Source organism: Pezoporus flaviventris, unplaced genomic scaffold (genome assembly GCF_033815535.1).
Source record: "Pezoporus flaviventris isolate CSIRO_AGI_PZ_B2104156 unplaced genomic scaffold, CSIRO_AGI_Pfla_v1 ptg000031l, whole genome shotgun sequence".
Taxonomy (NCBI): Eukaryota; Metazoa; Chordata; class Aves; order Psittaciformes; family Psittacidae; genus Pezoporus; species Pezoporus flaviventris.
In genome coordinates, this window is record NW_026892579.1 from 21,668,090 (window position 1) to 21,687,774 (window position 19,685).

The 19,685-nt window shown below is 38.7% G+C and overlaps 1 protein-coding gene across 3 annotated transcripts in view; it reads left to right on the forward strand.

Annotated features, from left to right (window-relative positions):
- Nucleotides 1-12,137, forward strand: part of PHIP (pleckstrin homology domain interacting protein) — a 110,314-nt gene extending 98,177 nt beyond the window's left edge. Inside the window, exons 36-40 of one of the 3 annotated variants that reach the window (XM_061460431.1) lie at nucleotides 1,054-1,206; nucleotides 2,519-2,682; nucleotides 3,137-3,417; nucleotides 3,759-3,920; nucleotides 5,802-12,137. In XM_061460431.1, the coding sequence (XP_061316415.1) occupies nucleotides 1,054-1,206; nucleotides 2,519-2,682; nucleotides 3,137-3,417; nucleotides 3,759-3,920; nucleotides 5,802-6,445 (1,404 nt within the window). In that variant the 3' untranslated portion in view covers nucleotides 6,446-12,137. Of the gene's footprint in view, nucleotides 1-1,053; nucleotides 1,207-2,518; nucleotides 2,683-3,136; nucleotides 3,594-3,758; nucleotides 3,921-5,801 lie in introns of those variants that run through there. The other 2 variants (XM_061460429.1, XM_061460430.1) reach the window with 2 other exon arrangements.
- The last annotated feature ends 7,548 nt before the right edge of the window (nucleotides 12,138-19,685 follow it).

A 19,685-nucleotide genomic window follows, 5' to 3' on the forward strand; every position in this document is an offset into this window, starting at 1 on the left:
CATGAAAGTCTTGTTGCCTTGGATTTGGTTTAGCCTTTTAGTTCAGTTTAAGTAACGAAGCCAAAGGGTTTGCATACTTTTCTTCTAGCATATCTGAAGGTTTTGTTTAAAATACCACTCTAAAGTGATTAACATGGGGGAAATTAATCTTCCCAATTAGAGAAAAGAAATGCTTCTCTTTCAGAAGTCACTGATATGTCTGTCTTGACACGTATGCAGTCAGTGGGCACTGTCATTTTTGAAGTAACTAAGCTTTATACCATGGCCTAACTACAGGTGGCCCTTTGTGTTTTGAGATCTTTAAGTGGTTTGAGAGAGAGCACCTTATTAGGCTTAAGTATGAAACGCCCTGCTCCTGATGTCACACACCTGCTTAACATTCAGAGGCACTCAACACAAGTTCTATTTGCTCTCGTGGATTAACTGTTTTACTTCATTTTGGTGTTTAAGCTTTTTTTTCACACAGATATTCCTCTATTTCTCCCATAGCCTAGGAAAAGTTATGTCATTGGCTTGAACACAGTCCCATTTAAGCCTGTGGAGTTTTCATTATTATAATATTACTTCCCTAAATTGTCAGGTCTCCATTTGGGAAACTGCTCTGGTTTCAGTAGGGATGTGCTAAGCCTCTGATCAGGTTCAAATAGCCAGACGTCGTATTTTAAAGTTAATATGTAAAAACGATGTTAGGCTTAGTACCAAGTCTGAGCTGTTAAGCCATCCAGAAAGCTCGTAGTCACACTTTCGTATCACAGTTATCTTCATGAGTGTGTGTCAGTCATACAGCCCTTAGGATGCAAATTTTGAGCTCTGTATTTCAGTAAATCCTTTTTTAAAATTAATTAAGTCTTGTATCAGTTAACTTCTATCCTCAATCCTGTTGAGGAATTTCATTGTGTATGAGTGGAAAGGAGCAAATTGCCCTCCATATCTATTTAAAGAAGACATTTGCTTTGAACAGGTTCGTCGAATGCATCCTAATGAAAATGTTCCATTAAGACTCGTGGTGGGGGGGGAAAGCTTGTAATACATGGCTTTGCTATTTCTCAACAGGATTACAGAGATATTATCGACACTCCTATGGATTTTTCTACTGTTAGAGAAACACTGGAAGCTGGCAACTATGAGTCACCAATGGAGTTATGTAAAGATGTGAGACTTATTTTCAGCAATTCCAAGGCCTATACACCAAGTAAAAGATCAAGGGTAAGACTTTTTCTTTGTTGTTTGAAACAATACTTACATCTGAAAAATATGGGACCCAAAAAAAAAGGAAAGAGACACTGTTAACAGATTACTTTAAAAACAAGCTTCATTATTTCTGACCTTCAGATGAGAATATTTCTGAGAAAGTAGTATAGTTTGGGGTTTTAGAGGAATTTGTGCTGTTTATATGCCTGAAGTTCTGATGTTCTGCAAGTATGGTTCAAAAATAAATACTTGAAAGTGGATGCTAAGGGAGAGCCACATTGAAAGATCTGCAGAAACATGAGTATAGGTACAATAGTGGAATTTAACTGGTGTTTCTGTGAAGAAACTAGGTTTTGAAAACACACGTATGGAACCACAAACTCCTTTGTTTTGGAGGTTGCCCCAAACTGAAATACACAGGTATAGAGAATGGGGGATAATGAAATTCTATGCTGCTTATCAGTATGCAGTGAGATTGTAATGAAATGCTTAGAATTTCTGGGAAACAAAGCTGTTCACATTCTTCCTAATACTGAAATGCCCTGCCAATGGTAGAGTTAATAATGCTTTTCTCTAAAATTGACTTGTAGGTACAGTATCTGTAAGCAGTGAAAGTTGTAAATGTATACACATGTTCAAGGCTTCTGTGTAGCTTTTCTTCTGGTAACATGCATTACTTAAACTGGAATTATTAGCAGCTTTTATGTTTGGCTGTTCTGAATAGCAAATTAATCATCAGGACTTCATTGTCTTAAAATGTAGGGACAAATTTCCTTCGTAAGTAGGTGACTAGCAAGAAGGGCTGATCAGTGATCGATCTCTCTTCAGTCAGTAATAGACGCTCCCACTCGCTGTCGGGGCTGCCTAAGAATCAACACTACATAATTCTAATACATGCCTTGAGCCTGCTTCAAAGGAATGGCCTGATGTTCAAATACAGGATATAAGGACTCAACTTAATACAGAAGAAAATCAGATTCTTCACCCTTGGTATGATACAGTAAAATTCAGTTAAGGATCTCTTTGTGGTTTCTGCTGAAGCTAGAAAGGGATGCTTTCTGGAAAGGCAGATGGAATGGGACAGTTGAAAAGGTGGCTTTTCTAATTTTAACTTGTGTGTAATCTTCAGTTGTAACACACTTGTCAAAGACATGAAAATAATTAAACCTACTCATGGATTAGCGTAAATTTGTTGAGACAGACTGTACATTTCCTTTAAACATTTCCGTATCAGTTTACTTTTGTATCTGTTGCTCAATGGTAAATAAGTACAGTGATGATTTGGAAAGGTATATAACTTGCTTTTTTATTGGCTTTTCTTTTTTAGATTTACAGCATGAGTTTGCGGCTGTCTGCTTTCTTTGAAGAACACATAAGTTCTATTTTATCGGATTATAAATCTGCCCTACGCTTTCATAAAAGAAATACAATAAAGAAAAGAAGGAAAAAAAGAAGTAGAAGCAGCTCAGTTTCCAGTAGTGTTGCATCCAGGTACATTAATTCCTGTAAAGTATTCATGAAATGCTGTGCCAGTTTGGCATACCTGTACAGCAGAACTTAGTGTGGTTTGGTTTTTTCTTAATAGTTCCTTTACTGTTCCCTATATTGCAGAATGGTAGCTTTGACATGCAAGTCCCTATGATGTGGAAGAGTTTAAAACTTTACTTAGTGCTATCCTAGTGTAAGTCCTTAAAATTCAAATAACCAATAAACATGTACAGTAAAACAGCATCATTAGGGTAGTGATGGCATCGTGCTTTGTCATGTAACTGTAGCATTTATTGTAAAGATTCACTGTTTGGAGGCTCACGACTACATGAGTTTCCACAGTAAATGTCATATTTTGAACATACTTCATACAGAGATGATTGGTTTACTCCCACAGTCTCAGACGTGGGAGTAAGAAAGTGGTCATCCAGGATCCAAATTGTTACTCCTTTTGCAGCCCTGAAAGGAAGAGGAGATTAATAAAACCTCAGCTGAAGGCAGAAACTGCTGCCACCTCTTCATCTTCTGCACCTGCACGGTCAACAGCACTGAGACATGCTCCACCTCAGATGAATGGAAAAGCAGCTGAAACCTCTTCCCTTGTGCGGACTAGAAGCAATAGGGGAACAACAGAAGTGGCTGTTACAGAGCAACCATCTACTTCTTCAGGAGCAAAGCCTTTAACAATAAAGCCTTTAATTATGAAGTCTAGTACTACTGCAGGGTCAGGAAAGTCAGGCAAGTTGGGGTTTTTCACTGTTTCAGGGTTTTTTTGTTGGGTTTTGCTGGGGTCTTTTAAACCATGAATGTTTATAAATATAAAACTTACTTTTTGGAAACCCAGTGTATTTGTCTCAGTTAAGACTGGTTCTGTTTTCAAGATGCAGAGCCTTTGAGATTCTTCAGAGGAAAACTCAGCAAGTTAGGCTGTGTTGTTTTATCCAGGAAGCTTTCTTACCTCTAGATCACTATTCAAATGGTTTATTTATAGTAGAACATGAGTTCCTTTTGAGCCAGATCAGAATGATTGTGGTATAAACTAGTTGACTAGAACAACATTTTTTTTTTTGTCCTTCTAGTACTGGAGAATTCAACCAAACATTCCAAGAACCAGAATATTGTGTCAGTCCCTGCTCAGTCTGATTACAGTCATCACACTAGGAATAACTCCACAAGAGAAAATCCTGAGAAAGAGAAGCAAGTCAAGCGCAAAGTAAAATCTGCCACTGTTAATCAACAAGGTATGGGGTTTCTTTGGAACATTTCTCCTTTCTAGTTACTGATGTAGTGGCTGTAATGGCACACTTTAATTGTGACAATTTGTGGGTGTAGAAATCAGTATGCATTATGATTTATCAGAATAGGGAAGTCTGATAGAACAACTGAGTCACGCTTAGTTCCTTCTTGATAAATCAGCACAGTTTTGACTATTCTTAACACCGTTTCCATGATTTGATAACTGTTGTCTAGCCAATTTTTATATCTGCACTTTCATTTCAGTTATGACAAGGGTCATATAATGAGTTCTCGGATTCCAAAGCAGATTTTTGCAGGGTCACACTCCAAAGCCTGTGGATTTTACCTAGTAAAATTTATGTGGCTTATGTTTGGGTCAGTAACGCTAAGTGTGATGACACTGCACAACCACAAGCATAAAATCAGAGTATCCCAGCTGCAACTTTGTTCTGTGACTTCTTGCCACAGCAAAAGGGAACTATATAGTGTTTACTGCTTCTGTTTAGTGTATCAATCCTATAGCACAGGATTGATTGAACCTAGTTTTATGTAGTCTTCTAACTGAACTTGCTTGGTCTTTTTGAGTCTGGGTACCTTAAAACTCAAAGCATCTGTGGAGACTGAAGTAAGATCTCTTAGTCATAAAATCTTTCCCGTTAGTGAAGGAGCTTTGAACTGTTGTGAAGCTTCTGTGAAGCAGCTAGATCCGCTAAGCATCGTTTTTCTGAAGATGAAGAAACAGTGGTCTGCAGATTGGGCCCTGCCTAATTAATCTGGTTACTCCTTGTAGTCCTCCTCTCCCTGAGGGTTTTCCTTTCTTTCTCACTCTTACATGCTTCTGAAAAAGCAGCTTGTGGTCTGATAAATTGTCCATTCCTTGCAAGCTTCCTCACAAAGGCCTCAGCATATTATGTGACTCAGTATGCACCCATTATGAGATTGGATGTTTGGTCAAATCAGAGGTATTTGAATGTTGTTGACATGATCCTGTCTCTCCTGCACAACCACCCATATGGCAGTGGAGGCCTGTGCTTTTAGTGTGTGATGGAGGACATTTGAACACAGCAGGAGCTGTGCATGACTGTTTCCATCAAAGGACTGGATGAACTGTCATGCTAGCTATGAGTCTGTTCCTGGCCTCGTTTTAGGCAAGGGTTGTGATATCAGAACACCTGTAAAAGGTCATGTGACATGCCCCACAAGGAAGTTAGGTACCACTCACCTAAGAAAATCTCATAGCCCATGAAAGTCTCGAAGCAAATACCTTCTGCCATGTGTCTGTAAATATGAGAAATCTGTGCAATTTGCATACTTTTGTATGTGTGCGTGTATGTGTGTCTCCCATGTTTCTACCCTTTTTCTGGGTTATTACTGAAATAACCCTAGTCTTATGAACTGATTATGAAGGATCCTACCTCAAGCTGAAAGAGGTAGCATTCTCCAGAAATGACCTGCTGGGAAGCATTCCTGATCCTTACAGCAGTGCTTCTTGAGCAGCTTGTTGCTGTTGCAGGTACCAAATACGAGTTTTAGTCCACTGGTGGTGTGTCAGCCAAGAAGAACACTTGAGCCTTTTCCTTTTCTCTTCTCCCCTCCCCATCCCCCATTTTTTTTCTGAGGTTTTTTATTTGTTTGTTTTTTGCAGGGTAGGGGTTTGGTTTGTTTTCTTTCTTCAAGCTACCTTGAGCTAAACCCAGCTAGAAGTTAGTCCTCACTGTATACTGGAATGAAGCTGTTTGGGCTCTACTTTGGGTTTCTTAGATTTTGACAGATTGTCAATCACTGTGAATCCATTCAGATATTTTAATAAGAATTTTATTAAGGCAGCTTGAAAGTGAATGTAAATCCACATCTGTTCCATGACACATACTTTTGTTTCTTTACAGCAGATTGCAAGAATAATGCTTTGGCATCAGGAAGCATCCAGGTAAACGGACATGGCGGACAGCCTTCAAAACCTCCCGTTAAAAGAGGTCCTGGACGGAAGCCGAAGGTGGAGACTAATAACAGTACCTGTGAGGTGGTGCACAAGAAAAGAGGCAGAAAACCAAAAAAGCTGCAAATTGTTGAACAGCAGAAGGTTACAGAGCAGAACGCAATCCAGACCACAAGGGACGTACCAGAAGAAGCCTCTGCTTCTACCGCATGCAATTCTCTTTCTGAAAATAATATGAAGGAAGACTTGTTACAAAAAAAAGGCCGTGGGGGTAGAAAGCCAAAAAGGAAGATAAAGACCCATCAGCCAGGCTCGGACCTCCTAGTTCCTGCGAATGTTAAAATGCAGACAAGAAGCAGGAGGAAAAAGATAGATGAGCCTATGGAGGAGGGGTCTGAAGAGCTTAAAGATTCTGAACCTCACATGAGAACTAGAAACCAGGGTAGGAGGACAGCCTTTTACAATGAAGATGACTCTGAGGAAGAGCAAAGGCAGCTATTGTTTGAGGACACCTCCTTAACTTTTGGAACATCTAGCAGAGGCAGAGTCCGAAAGTTGACTGAAAAAGCAAAAGCTAATTTAATTGGTTGGTAATTTTTACCAGGGGTTTTACTTCGGAATGCTATGAAGCAGGTAGTTAAGGAATGGCAGAACAGACTTCTGCTTCCCTGCTGCTATTATGGGTTGGAAGAGTATGTTCTGGCTTGAGGAGAAAAATTTAGCAAAAAAAAAAAAAAACTGAAAGAGCAGTCTTTGAAAGAAATATATATTTTAAACTTTTGCTATTTATTGCCCTCCAAATAGGTTATGCATTTCAACAGTCATTTTGTTCACAGTTGAGAATAATGAAAGCAATTTCTGGCTGACGCACAGAGTTGAGAGCGACTCTGCTCGAGTAGTGCATAGTATCCTTACACCAGTAAAGAAACAGGTGATAGAACTTGTAATGCCCTAAACTGAAAGCAGAAGTCTATTTTTGACCAAGCAAGGTGCACCTTGATTGTAAAGTCAGGTTGCCTCAGAATGCAGGTTTTGGCAAAAAGTGGCAGTAAATTCACTTACATTTCTACTAAATACAAAAATATCAAACTTTGCTAATCTAAAAATGTTTAATTTCAGGTGGGATGGAATGTTCAACTGCAAAGGAAGCCTAGCACAGGCTGTGGGTTTATCCAAGCTCTGCCAAACATAGCAAAAATGTAATCACGTATATATATATATATATCCACATTGGAAAAAGTTTGACTAATGTCTAATTTTTCAGACCTTGATTCTTGTATCAATCACTAAATTTCTGTTTATTGTGCCAAAGACTGAGAATCAGTGCAGTGGAGAGCCTTTTTTTCTTTCCAAGTGTCAATACAGCATACCATTTGCAGTGATAAAAGCTGTGTATTGTTTTAAATAGTAAGTGGTTAACATTGTTCTGAAATGTATCCTTTTTGGTACTTTTGGTAGAAAATAATGCACTGGTGGGGTCCTTTGACAGAGATGTTTTAGACAAAACATATAATTGGTTAAAGGATTCAAGGAAATTACAGGACAGGTATGGAATGAAGATGTTTACTTTCTGATTCAGATTGATTGTTGTTTCTACAACTTTAGACGTGCTGAAGAGGCTAAAATGACCTACAAAGAAGAGTGTATGTGTATATATTAATATATACATGAACACATGCATATAGAATATTACCCAGGTATAAATTTTTTTCAGGATTTTTTAGATAGCACTAGAACTGAAAATAAATTTTAAAATGTCATACTTTATAGTTTAATTTTAAGGGGAAGATTGGTTATTTTCAATTATTAAGGTTAAAAGGCCAAATCACTTTTTATGCAATCATGTTTTATACAGTCGTCTCATTGCACATTGTGTTTTTCTGCACTTTTTATGGTATATCACGCTGACATAAGTCAACATACACCCTAAAGAAAAATTCCATTTAATGATTGTGCCTTGTATTCTATTATTTCTTGCATCCTTAGTAAAATTAAGTTGTCTATTGTAAATGATAACTATATGACTTAGGGGAATGTATTGTTATATGTACTGCTCTGGAAAAGAAAAGCAGTTATTTATTTGTTTATGGTACATCTAGTTATTTTATACCTTTACAAACAAACTTTAATACCATTTTCTATCACTTAAAAAAGTATTGTCCAGTTTTAAGGAAAAAAATACAGAAGCAGTCATATTTTCTGAGATCCAGTATGGTACAAAAATGTAACCAAAATTGCCTGGTTATACATTACTTTGGAAGCTTGGGTAGTGTGAAAGGGGTTTTTTTGTGTGTGTGTGTATGTGTGACCCTAACTTAGTTGAAGAAAATAAACCTGAAATGAAACCTCAATTCCGTACACCCTTGCTGAAAAATAATTCTCTCTTTTTATGAACATCATCTGCAATAGCTGGAAGGGACGGCATACAGAATTAAGACCTTAAATTTGCACCGATTCTGTATTCGTTTGGGGCCTGATTGTTCACTCTGTATTTTCTATTACATACAAAAAAAAAAAATAAAAGCTTAAACGACACTGGTATTTGACACTGAGAGGAACAGATGTAAGCTAGTGTGGACAGCAAATTATTAACCACCATACCTAGTTTTACATTGTTCACCATGCATTTAGCTACAAAGAATGACTGAAGTATTTTCCAGATCCTCTTTGAATTGTTCAGGGTCTGACTGTGGGGAACAGGGATTAGTTTGCATTTCATTTGTTGGGATATTTATTTTGTCTGAGAAGTATTTCTCTATGATCCAGTTAAAATGGAGTCACAAAATGTGTGGTAAGATAACAAGCTATGGTTGTACAGTTGCAATACAGCTTCACCGTTCACAGCTGATTGACTCTACTTGTTAATTTTGTCAAATCTCACTGAAGGCAATCATTTGAAAATGTGTAATTTCCTGATGTTATCTGCATTGTAATATATGAAATAGATTATATCTAAAATTCAGCTTCTGTATTTACTCCATTTGTAATAATGTTTGTTATGGCATGTTTATGTATATATTTATGTATCGGAAATACCTTGTATGTAAGTTTCAGAGACTGAAATAATATGCATTCCCTTAACAGTAGGTAGACAACTGTACATCATAATTCTATGGTAATAGAAGGCATTATCTGCAGAACTGGGTACTGCTTCCCACCCAGTGATATCGGTGACTTTAGCCAGTAATTTTTAAATTCATATTGGACGCATTAACATTGTTCCTTTTAAAATAAATTGTGGATAATTAGGGTCATTTTTTATGGCAGCAATACTAAGAATTTATTAGAAATTAATACCAGATTATTTAAAAGTTATATTTTTATAATTTAATTTCATGAGGTTACAGACTTATTTATAAGACTTCCGTCACCATCAGACTGCATTTTGGTCTAGGAAAAATTACTTGAGGTTGTTGTGACAAACTGTATCAACACAGAAAAAGAGCTTTTGATTACAAAGTCTTAAGCTTTTAAATGTGAGCAATGAACTATTGGTCAGTGTTCTGACATAATTTAAGAATTACAGTTAAATGCATGTTTTATAATGCCATCTTTAAGTACCTAACAACTGGCTCAGAAAATGGAGTATCAGAATCTCATGTGCTTGTTTCACATTTGCATTGTAAATTGGTTCATAGTCATACACATGCAAACGATCTCACAGGCCTGGCAGCAATTAACGCAGTTTTATTCATTAAATTAATTTATACTTGACATGGGTATGAGGATACTGTTCTGGTATTTCTGCTCTATACTGGAAAGCGTTAAAATGGGTATTTATTGCTGAGTGATATCTTAATAACAGTGTGTTCTCTAACTACCAGCGAGGAAATAACTTCTGTTGCTGTAGAGCCAGTGTGCTCTAAATGTTTAACAGAAATCATTGTACCTGTGCCTGCATACTTAACAACTCTTTAGCCTTTTTGTTTCGGTTGTTAGTTCATTCTCTGGGGACTGAACTTAAATTTTACCACTGTAGTGTTCATTACTGTCGATATGGAACTAGAGCTCTTTGTCACTTGGCACTGATGGGTGATTCAACTTTACAGAAAAATGTCTTCCTCCGGTGATTAGCCTGCTGTGGTATAGATTTACAGATGTTTATTTGTACAGTGTCCCGTTCGTACATGTGATCAGTTTGTTGATAGACTTGTAAGATTGAGTTGGTTGAGTTAAATATTACTATGGCTTAATATTTGTAAAACTATTAATCGATAAAGGACCCTAATGCAGCACGTAGGATATATTAATATCTATAAAAAAATAAATGTAGCGTAGAGACAACTTTCTGTATTGCTGTACCAGTTCTGATTCTGTGCCAGAGGCTTTTGTCTGACCAAAAAATAGACAACATACAACACAAAAAATAGTCTGTCTATTCAGTAACTTCAGGCTTCTTCCAATTTTGACACCACGTTGTTCAGTCTTTTGCTCATATTTGTTGGATCGAGGATTGCAGGTAAATGCTTTAGCATGTAATTTGGATTCAGGCACGTATTAAATGGTTGACTGGTTCTATAAAAGCAGTAGGCTTAACTGGATGAGACCCTTTCACCCCGTACTTAGAGTAGATTGGAGGTTGCAGGTGTTTAAGCTCACTTTCATCAGCATTCACATTTAGTCTGAAGCATGCAAATCTTGCAGAGGTAATTTTAGCATATTGCTGGTCAATCAAGGTACCGCCATACCACAATAATTACATTGTGTCATAGTCCCTACCCTACTCTAAAATGGTATTTTTTCTCCACAGTAGTTCTTCAAAGCTTTTTCTTTTTGCCTTTTTTCTATGTTGGGGTTTCCTTTTGGGGGGAGTTGAGTGTTTAACAGGAATTTAAATACACCTCGGCCATAGTGCTGTGATCCAGAAGGTAGAGGGCTTTAAAACCTCACCTAGAAACAATGAAAGCTCATTTTCTTCTTACTACTTAATGAAGACGAGTTAACTGTGTAAAATTGCTATATAATATATTTTATCCCTGAAATTCTTGTAGCAGATTGGTTTCCAAGGGGATCTGGATATTCAACTGATAGAAGGGCTGTTAGTTTTCTGCTGTGAATTATGTATACAGGCTTGTTCATATGCAGAGGAAGGTGTATTGAATTTCATAAAATCAGCCAGGGCTTGACACTGTGTTTCCAATAGCAATCTGGTTCTGACAGCTTATGTAGTTTCCTGGTTTGGAGTCGGGAATATAGCTAGTATGATTTCTACTGTGTCTGGGAGAAATGGCAGGTAGCTTTTAAGCTAGAGCTAACCTCTAGGTGCTCTTGCGCTTGTGCTAATTCCAACATGGGAATTTGCTGTGTCGTTTTTACAGTGTGTTAGAGGAGGAAACACGCCAGATTACAAGACATCTTAAATAGCAGGAAACAGCAATTAGTTGCCCCCCTCCCTTTTCCCAAGGTTATAACAGCCTCGAGGCACTCAAGAGAAACCCTATATGCTGCAGTAAAATAAAGATGAATAAATTTAGCTTTTAGGAGATAGATAGACAAATAGTCATTTGGATCCTTTTTAATGCAGATAAATACATCAGGAAATGCACTTCAAATAATGCAAAGAGTACGTTTTAGGGAGGGAAGGTAGTGCTGTACTATGAATTTCTACCCTGAAAGAACAAAGAATGAGGTCATACAAATTAGGAGTAGAAGGAAATACAGGTACTGACCATGTACACATGCCTGTATGATGTACATGTACTATTTTTAGCTTACCACTGCGTGTGCTGGTTTGCTGATACATTGAGACCCTACAGAAGTTACATTTTTGGACCATACTAAAACTGCAGAAGTGTGGTGCACAACTGGATAATGATCTCGCATGAATTAAATTCTGTCATAATGTTTAAATATGTATAGAATGGAGCTCAACTTCAAGGAAATGACCTAGAAAGGTTAATTTTGAAACTGACACATTTTCAGATTAAAAATTATGCTTATTTTGTACAGAATTATGTAAAACACAAATCTGTTGTATGTAATGAGTAACAGTTTTGAAAACTATAATTCTTTAGCTTTATCAAGGTTGTTTTTTTTTCCTCCTTCCAGAAGTCTAGATTATCATGTTATAACCTGAAGTATCTCACCAGGATAACAGTGCCCTTTCTTTTTGTACATATTGATTGGAAATTTCTTTACTGTTATGTGGACACTTTCTATGTTAGTTTTGATGCATAATACTTTGAATCCTTTTATACAAACTAGAATGTATGTGTAAGAATTACTGTCACTGCAATGTAGTAACTACAAACTTATTTTTAAATAAATAGAAAACATGTTTTTCTAAGCTGTCCCAATTGTGTGTGTTTCTAGCTAATAATTTACTGTTAAGGGACAATTGCTTATGTGTTCTTCAAACAGCCTAAAATTGGCCTGGTTTGATTCCTCACAGAACATGGTATGGCAGTGTATGGTGGTATGGTCTAGGGTTCTATGCAGGAACAGACAAAATTACAACCAAGTTTGTTGGTTTGTAGGGTTTTCACTAAACCCTGCAGTTCTGGAGGCACGGTAAAGGCACTGGTGTCACACTGAAGATGCCATGATGCCAGTCCTCTTAGCTCACTTCCACATGTACAGCAGGGTACCCCTTGCCTACAAGAAGCCATTCCTGTTCAGGTGACAGCTGTTTGTACCAGAGCTATGTCCGAGCCCAGTGGAAATCTCTGCTTCCCAACAGCTCTAAAAGAAGCAAAAACTAAGCAGAGAGAAGTCTCCTGCCTCCCTGCACATAGAGTACTGATGTCCAGACTAGTTGCCCTGAATGGGTAGTGCACAGAAAAGTCAGTATAGGGTGTGTTTTCACAATGCTGTTGGGTTTCTTTGTTTACATCTACATGTGTCTGCTCAGCAGATGTAGGACTAAAGAAATGCTTGGTATTTCAAATACTGCACCATGTGGATTGTTTAATCTCATGTTACTTGCTTTATTAGATCATCTTTTCCTCCATATGTACCTTACCTGAAATCACAAGGAAGTGATAGAAGAACCCTTACCCCACAGACGCAGGTATGTGTGCTGCTGAGCAACAGGGTCAAGAAACGGTCAGAACCAGTTGAGTTCTATGTAGCTTTCCAGACATGTCCAATACGGAGTCTGGCAAAAGCAAGACTTGTTTTGTAGCATATGAGGAAAAATCTCCTTTGTCTCAAGTATCTGAGTATTAGTAATTGGCATGTTCTGCTTGGAGATAAATTATTTTAGAATACTGAAAATGCAATATGCCTCCATGTTCCTGTTCAGTACTGGAGGCAGTAGCACTGTTGCATATGCGTCTTCAATATTACAGTATTACAATAGTGATACGCTCTTGTGAAAACAAGCCACTGTTCTGTTACTGTGAAGAGTTTTAAGAAGTTAATATTTATTTTTTTGAAAAGATCTTTCTGCATAACTTTGTACAGAATCCTTAAAATACAGTTCTCGCTGGTGTGACAGGTGTCTTTTTGAAACCTACTGCGGTTATTTTACTTTAGGTAGGAATGAAGACTTTGTTTAGGATTAACTGTGAAATTGCTGGTATCTGACAGCCAGACGCTCACTGTGCCAGTATTAATGCTTCATTGTTAATACCATTTATTCCTGTTTAGATGGATTATAATGCTCATTAAATGAAGGAAATTATGTATGATCACTGAATTTGACCATTTTGTTTCCAAAGTGAAATGTTCTTATACCAAAACCTGTGCTCTATCCTGCTCTACCAAGAAATGTCAGCTTCACAAGAGTGGGTTTGTCATTTTCCCAAAGACAAATGAGCAAAGTGTAATGGCCTTAAAAATTAATCGATGTTTCTATTTGAAGCACATGATGAAAATAAAGCAAGTGCCAGAAAACTAAAACCAGCAAGCAATGTAGAAGGTGACTGGAATTTAACTGGCTTTTAACTGAGGTTCTGTACAGAAAATTTGCATGCGAAATACAGTTTTTGTGGGTTTTTACTAATGTGTATGGGAAACAGCTCAAAATGTCAGGTTGCTTTTTAGCTCAGAGAAATATTATGCTAGATACCTTCACAACAGGCTTAACAAACTCTTTTACAGGAGTGTAGTGAGGATTATGAATCCCCTCTCATAGTCTGAAACCTGTGTGTGCGTTGAAGGGAGGGACAGGGTAAAGAATTTGGGAATACTGTTCTAATCTGGTAACAGGCATACAAATTTCCTTCATGCTTCCTTTTCTCGTCTCAGAAATGGGGAGGCTTCACCTAAACTTGATCCCTAATTTTACTTTAGCTTGTAGGCACATCAGTGAAAAAGGAGACAAGAGCAGAGGCAGGTAGTCGGTTCATTCAGCATCCAATTTCTTCAGAGGCATATTCCTGAAAATACCGAGTTCAAACTAAATGTTTGTTGGTATTCCAGGGCCAGAGAAGCCTTATCTGTGAATCTGTGCTTTGTCTCAGCTCTCTGAATTTGACTTTGAACAAGGATATTCAGAATAATGAAGACTGTAACTTAAAATACAAAGCTAGTTCGAATACAACTAACACTCTAGAAACACTTTATATAAATTCTACAATAGAGAAATCTAGTGGGGTTATTTTTTATCACATTTGAGCACCCTAGTTCAGAATTTGAATTCTCCTTGTAACTAAGGAGGGTGGTGTAAGCTTCCATGACCTGCTAAGAAATGCAGTTCAGCTGTCAAAAACCTCCCATAGTTGTAAAGGGTTTGAGGTTGGTTGTAAAATGTGAGTTAATATTAAACTCTTCTGAGAAAGTTATTAAGGAAATGAGACTAAATTATTTAGGAAAAATATTAAAAATTCATATAAGCTTTGTGTTAAGAAAGGTAGATCATCTGAAATAATCTTCTGGACAGGGTTTTCTTTCTTACATGCTGATTTATCAAGTAGTAATTTTCCTCTGGGTTTGGAAATGTCCCAAGAAAATGCTTCAGTCTGTGTAGCATCATCTCTAGCCTTTCTACAAAACCTGCAGTCTTTTAAAACTTCTTTGAGCTTTGGACCTTATTTTTGCACTTGTATTGGTGCCCTTGGCTCCCTGTTAAACTTCCTCTCTCTTCAGCAGGTTGTTACTGCTACGGAAGACTCCTAGCAGAATTGCAGTTTGCTGAGCAACAGTTTCCTTACCCCAGGTTTCACAGACTGGTTGAGAATTCCAGTTTCCTTCTGTGCATGCGATTTGATTCTGTTGGGTTTATGGAGAACTCGGTCTTCATGAAAGAGGCTGTTTGGAATTTTTACAGGACAGAAAACAGTTTTCCTGGTTTTCTACAGCTTGGTAATCACTGCTGTTTCACAGCTCTGTATCTTATTCATTAAGGGAAATTTGGTTCTTTTGCACATCTGGAAGTTCTTGCTTCCGCATGGAGGAAGAGGACAGCTGGAAACAATGGGAATTTTATGCATGCAAGAAAATTTATGCAACTATTTAAGAAATAGTTTCCTAAACTTAGGATCTTCCCACAGGCCAGAGCACCCCAAATGGATGGTAGCTCTTGACATGTGTTGTTCTCCCTCCACCTGTTTGAAACATCCAAAATGATTTCTGAGCATTTTGTCTGACGTTCCCCTTACACATCAGGAAAACTTCTCTGATTCCCTCCCTGTGGTATTCTAATAAATCAAAACCTTTAGGAAGTAAAAGTCCTTTAATTAATTTCACTTCTTTAAAGAAATTGCAGTACAGGGGTGATGCAGCTGGTGCCATCCAAGTCCGGGATTCTGGGAGCCAAAATGTCAGTAGGCACAACTGATTTTATAATTGTTTCTTACGCCCGTGACAAAGCCTGCTTTGGCAGAGGCGGAAGCTGCCCTTGCTTTTAAGGCCCTTACAGCCCCACTTTTGCGGTCTTCCATGGAAGACTGAGAGCTCAGTTTGACTCTGCTCATGCCAAAAGCAGTTCTGACCACTGATGCCTTCCTTTCCTTGCAGTGGGTGTGTTGTGTGTGCCTCCAATTTGGGGGAGAGAAGAGTCTAAGTAACTACAAAACAGCTGCTGCTATTGTATGCAAACATATCTGGTTGAACTTGCATGAAATTCAGCTGTACTGAACCTGAAGTCCTTCATGGAGATACTGATAGTGAAAACCCTGGGCTCAAAAAATGCCCAGTATTTCTTTCTTTTTGGGGAAGATTTAATACAGACTATACTGTGCAGGGTTCTCACCTTGACTTTGTAGGAAAGATCATTTCCAGGGAAAAGGAGAGACAGTTAACCACTGCAGTTCCCTTTTGTTTTCCTCAGTTTTTCTACTCTCTATGTACAAAACCCAAATGATCTTTACAACATTGCAGGAAGAAAATGTTTTTTTTAAAAGGTACTTGTTTAGTTCAGGACAATAAAAAGGTTGACTTCAGCAATCTAAACTTGAAATCATACCGTTGCCAAGAACAGAAAAAGACGAGAGAGAAAAAACCTAGTTTGTGCACCACTTCATGTATCATCACAAAAAAGTGTCTGGATTTAGACTGCTTTCCAATCACTTGACACCCCACTGATTATGTGCCTGTACCTTACATGAAAAAGTATATAAGCATATGAATAGTCTTAACATAGTTATAGTGGAAGCCTTTCTGCTTCTTCCTGCTGGCCATGCTCTTATTGCCTGGAAGATGACTGCAGAGAACTCTAACAAAATCCAGAGACATGAAAAAGATTGTAAAAGCTCCCTTTTTTTTTTTTTTTTGGAGCTTCCACACCAGATCACTGATAACTTTAGATTTTTTATGTCATGAATGTATGGAGAGTCTTTCCCACTGCACAGATAGCCTTTCTATCACTAGGTAGGAATATTTTCTCATCTTGCAGGAAATTGTTTCTGTTCAAGTAATAGCATAAGTGCCTCCTCAACCTCTCTATCACTGCTTTCTCAAACAGTTGTTACCTTCAAATCTAGATAGCCCATTTAAATGCTAGAAACTGCATTCACAGCAGTCCAGATGCTAAGTGTGCTTTTCTGCCCCTATTTTTCTTCCTTCCTATTATCCCAAGTTGCTTTGCCTTTTGATGCTGACTGGGCTGTAAGGGAAGTGGAGCTCCTAAAAGAGGTCCTAAACTCATTCTTCTGTTACTACCATGGCAACATAGGGGATAAACAGGCACCTTCTCTTGTGCTGATGTGGCTATGGTTTGTGACACCTTTGTGATAAGCTATTCCTAAACAACCTCAGAAAACTTAAGCTGTTATGTTTCCCTTGTCATGGTTTAAGCCCAGTCAGCCACGCAGCTTGCTTGCTCACTACCCCCCTTCTTCAACCCCGCTCCTGGAGGGATGGGGAGGAGAATCAAAAGAATGTAACTCCCATGGGCTGAGATAAGAACAGCCCAGTAACTAAGGTATAACACAAATCACTACTGCTGCTACCGCCAATGATACTAATGGTAAGGGAAATAACAAGGGAAGAGAATATAACTGCTCACTACCTGCTGACTGATACCCAGCCCGACCGAGCAGTGATCTCTCCCTTCCAGGTAACTGTCACCAGTTTATATAGTGGGCATGATGTGCTGTGGTATGGAATGCCTCTTTGGTCAGTTTGGGTCAGGCGCCCCGTCTCTGCTTCCTCCTGGCTTCCCTTCCTCCCTGGCAGAGCATGAGACTCAGAAAGTCCTTGGTCAGAGTAAACATTACTGAGCAGCAACTACAAACATTGGTGTTATCAGCACTGTTCCCAGGCTGAAAGTGAAAAATGCAGCACTGCCCCAGCTACTAAGAAGGAGAAATATGACTGCTACTGCTGAACCCAGGACAACTGTGTAATGAAATTTCTATTGGGTTAAAGAATAATAATTAAATTATCAAACTGAAGCTATTTCTGCTTTATTTTATCTATAGAGAAACAACCTGATTGGTTATCTTTTAAAAACAATTTTTTCTTAGGTTAAATTTGTATTTCTAGTCTGGTAGTATTTATGTGAGTTTTCAACTGGGCACACTTGCCATCTTGCACAGCTTTAAATCCATCAGCAAACGAAATCAGAAGCATGGCCACATAATGTGTTTTCTACAACTGCTGTTCTCTTGAAATCACTATTGTAATTTTTGCCGACCCCTCATCATCTTTGTACAACCTTAAAACTGACAAACTGAGACAGTCCCCAAAGCAAGAAGGTCTCTGAGGAGACCCTGAGGTGGCAAGGGAAAGGAAGAACAAGTGCCAACACAAGCAACGAAGAAGGGAAAGCAGCAGTGCCAAATCCTGATGCATATTTTCCTTAGCTTCCTGCCTAGCCAAGACACAGGAATTCAAAGCACTTTATGCACTAGAAAAATGGATTATCCTTGTTTGACCGCCTGCCCCAGGGTGCTGCATCTAAGCTTCCTGAAACTATGTTTGCTTTTTTTCAAAAATGTTTCGTAGGCCTCAGGCTCAAAACCACTGCCTGAGACAACTGCCTGTGTCAAACTGGTGCAGCCAACAGTGTGCTCTTCTTAAAAGCTAACACCTCTGCCCTGTCCGACATGGTGTAGGAGATGGTACACGATTTTCCCCGTCTATGAAATCATAGAGTGGTTTGGGTTCAAAGAGACCTTCAAAGGTTATCTAGTGCAACCTCCTTGCAATGAGCAGGGGCATCTTCAACTCCAGGTTGCTCAGAGCCCCATCTAACGTGGCTTTGAATGTTTCCAGGAATGGGACATCTACCACCTCTCTGGGCAACCTGTGCCAGTGTTTCACTAGCCTCATCATAGCAAATCATAGAATCATAGAACAGTTAGGGTTGGAAAGGACCTTAAGATCATCAAGTTCCACCCCCCCTGCCAGGGGCAGGGACACCTCACACTAAACCATGCCACCCAAGGCTCTGTCCAACCTGGCCTTGAACACCACCAGGGATGGAGCATTCACAACTTCCTTGGGGAACCCATTCCAGCACCTCACCACCCTAACAGTAAAGAACTTCTTCCTTATATCCAGTCTAAACTTCCCGTGTTTAAGTTTTAACCCATTACCCCTTGTCCTATCACTACAGTCCCTAATGAAGAGTCCCTCCCCAGCATCCCTATAGGCCCCCTTCAGATACTGGAAGGCTGCTACGAGGTCTCCATGCAGCAATGTCTTCCTTATATCTAGTCTGACTCTATCTATCCTCTTTTAGTTTAAAACTGCTATGCCTTGTCCTGTCACTACAGGCCCTGTTAATGAAGATGAAACATAATGACTTGTTAGGTGTCTACTGGGCCATTATTGGTAGCACTATTTGTACTATACGTTGTTGATTTTGCCCGCAAAAGACAGCAGGGACCATTTCAGTCTGTACCATCATATGGCGTAGTTTCTGCATTATTCAGACTATTTTTGAGACTGTTTTTGCTTTTAGCATATGCCTAAAGGAAAAAGTACTTTCTGAAGTTTTTCATTTGAAAAGCGTGTATCGATGTGTTACTGAAGATACAACGAAGAGTAAGCGACAGCTTGATGACATTTTCCTTTTTTTTTCTCCATAGTACTGCCCTTTACAGAGATATGCGAGAAGAGATGACTAGAACATTTCTTCTCCCTTGGTGAGACTCAGCATTTGCTACTGCTGAATTTCCTGTGTGGTTTGTAATGTTCCTGTTGTGCTAAACCTGTCTGGGTCATTTGCAGTTTGAGCCTGTCCTCTCCTGTTTGCTCTGATTTCAGTGTCATCAACAAATTTGAATTCAACACCGTTGAATTTACACCAAAGAGATCCCTGACTCATTAACAGGTTCTGACCCCCATGCAGCAGCTTCCTGGTCACAGGCCCAGAGGGAGGCTCTGCTTGATGGCTGACGTGCAGTACTGAAACCATGCAGGAGACTTGTTCCAGCTATGCCTTTACGCGTCTGTGACAAAAACAGGCTCATGGCCCGCAGCCAAGTGCTCTCTGAAGTATCAT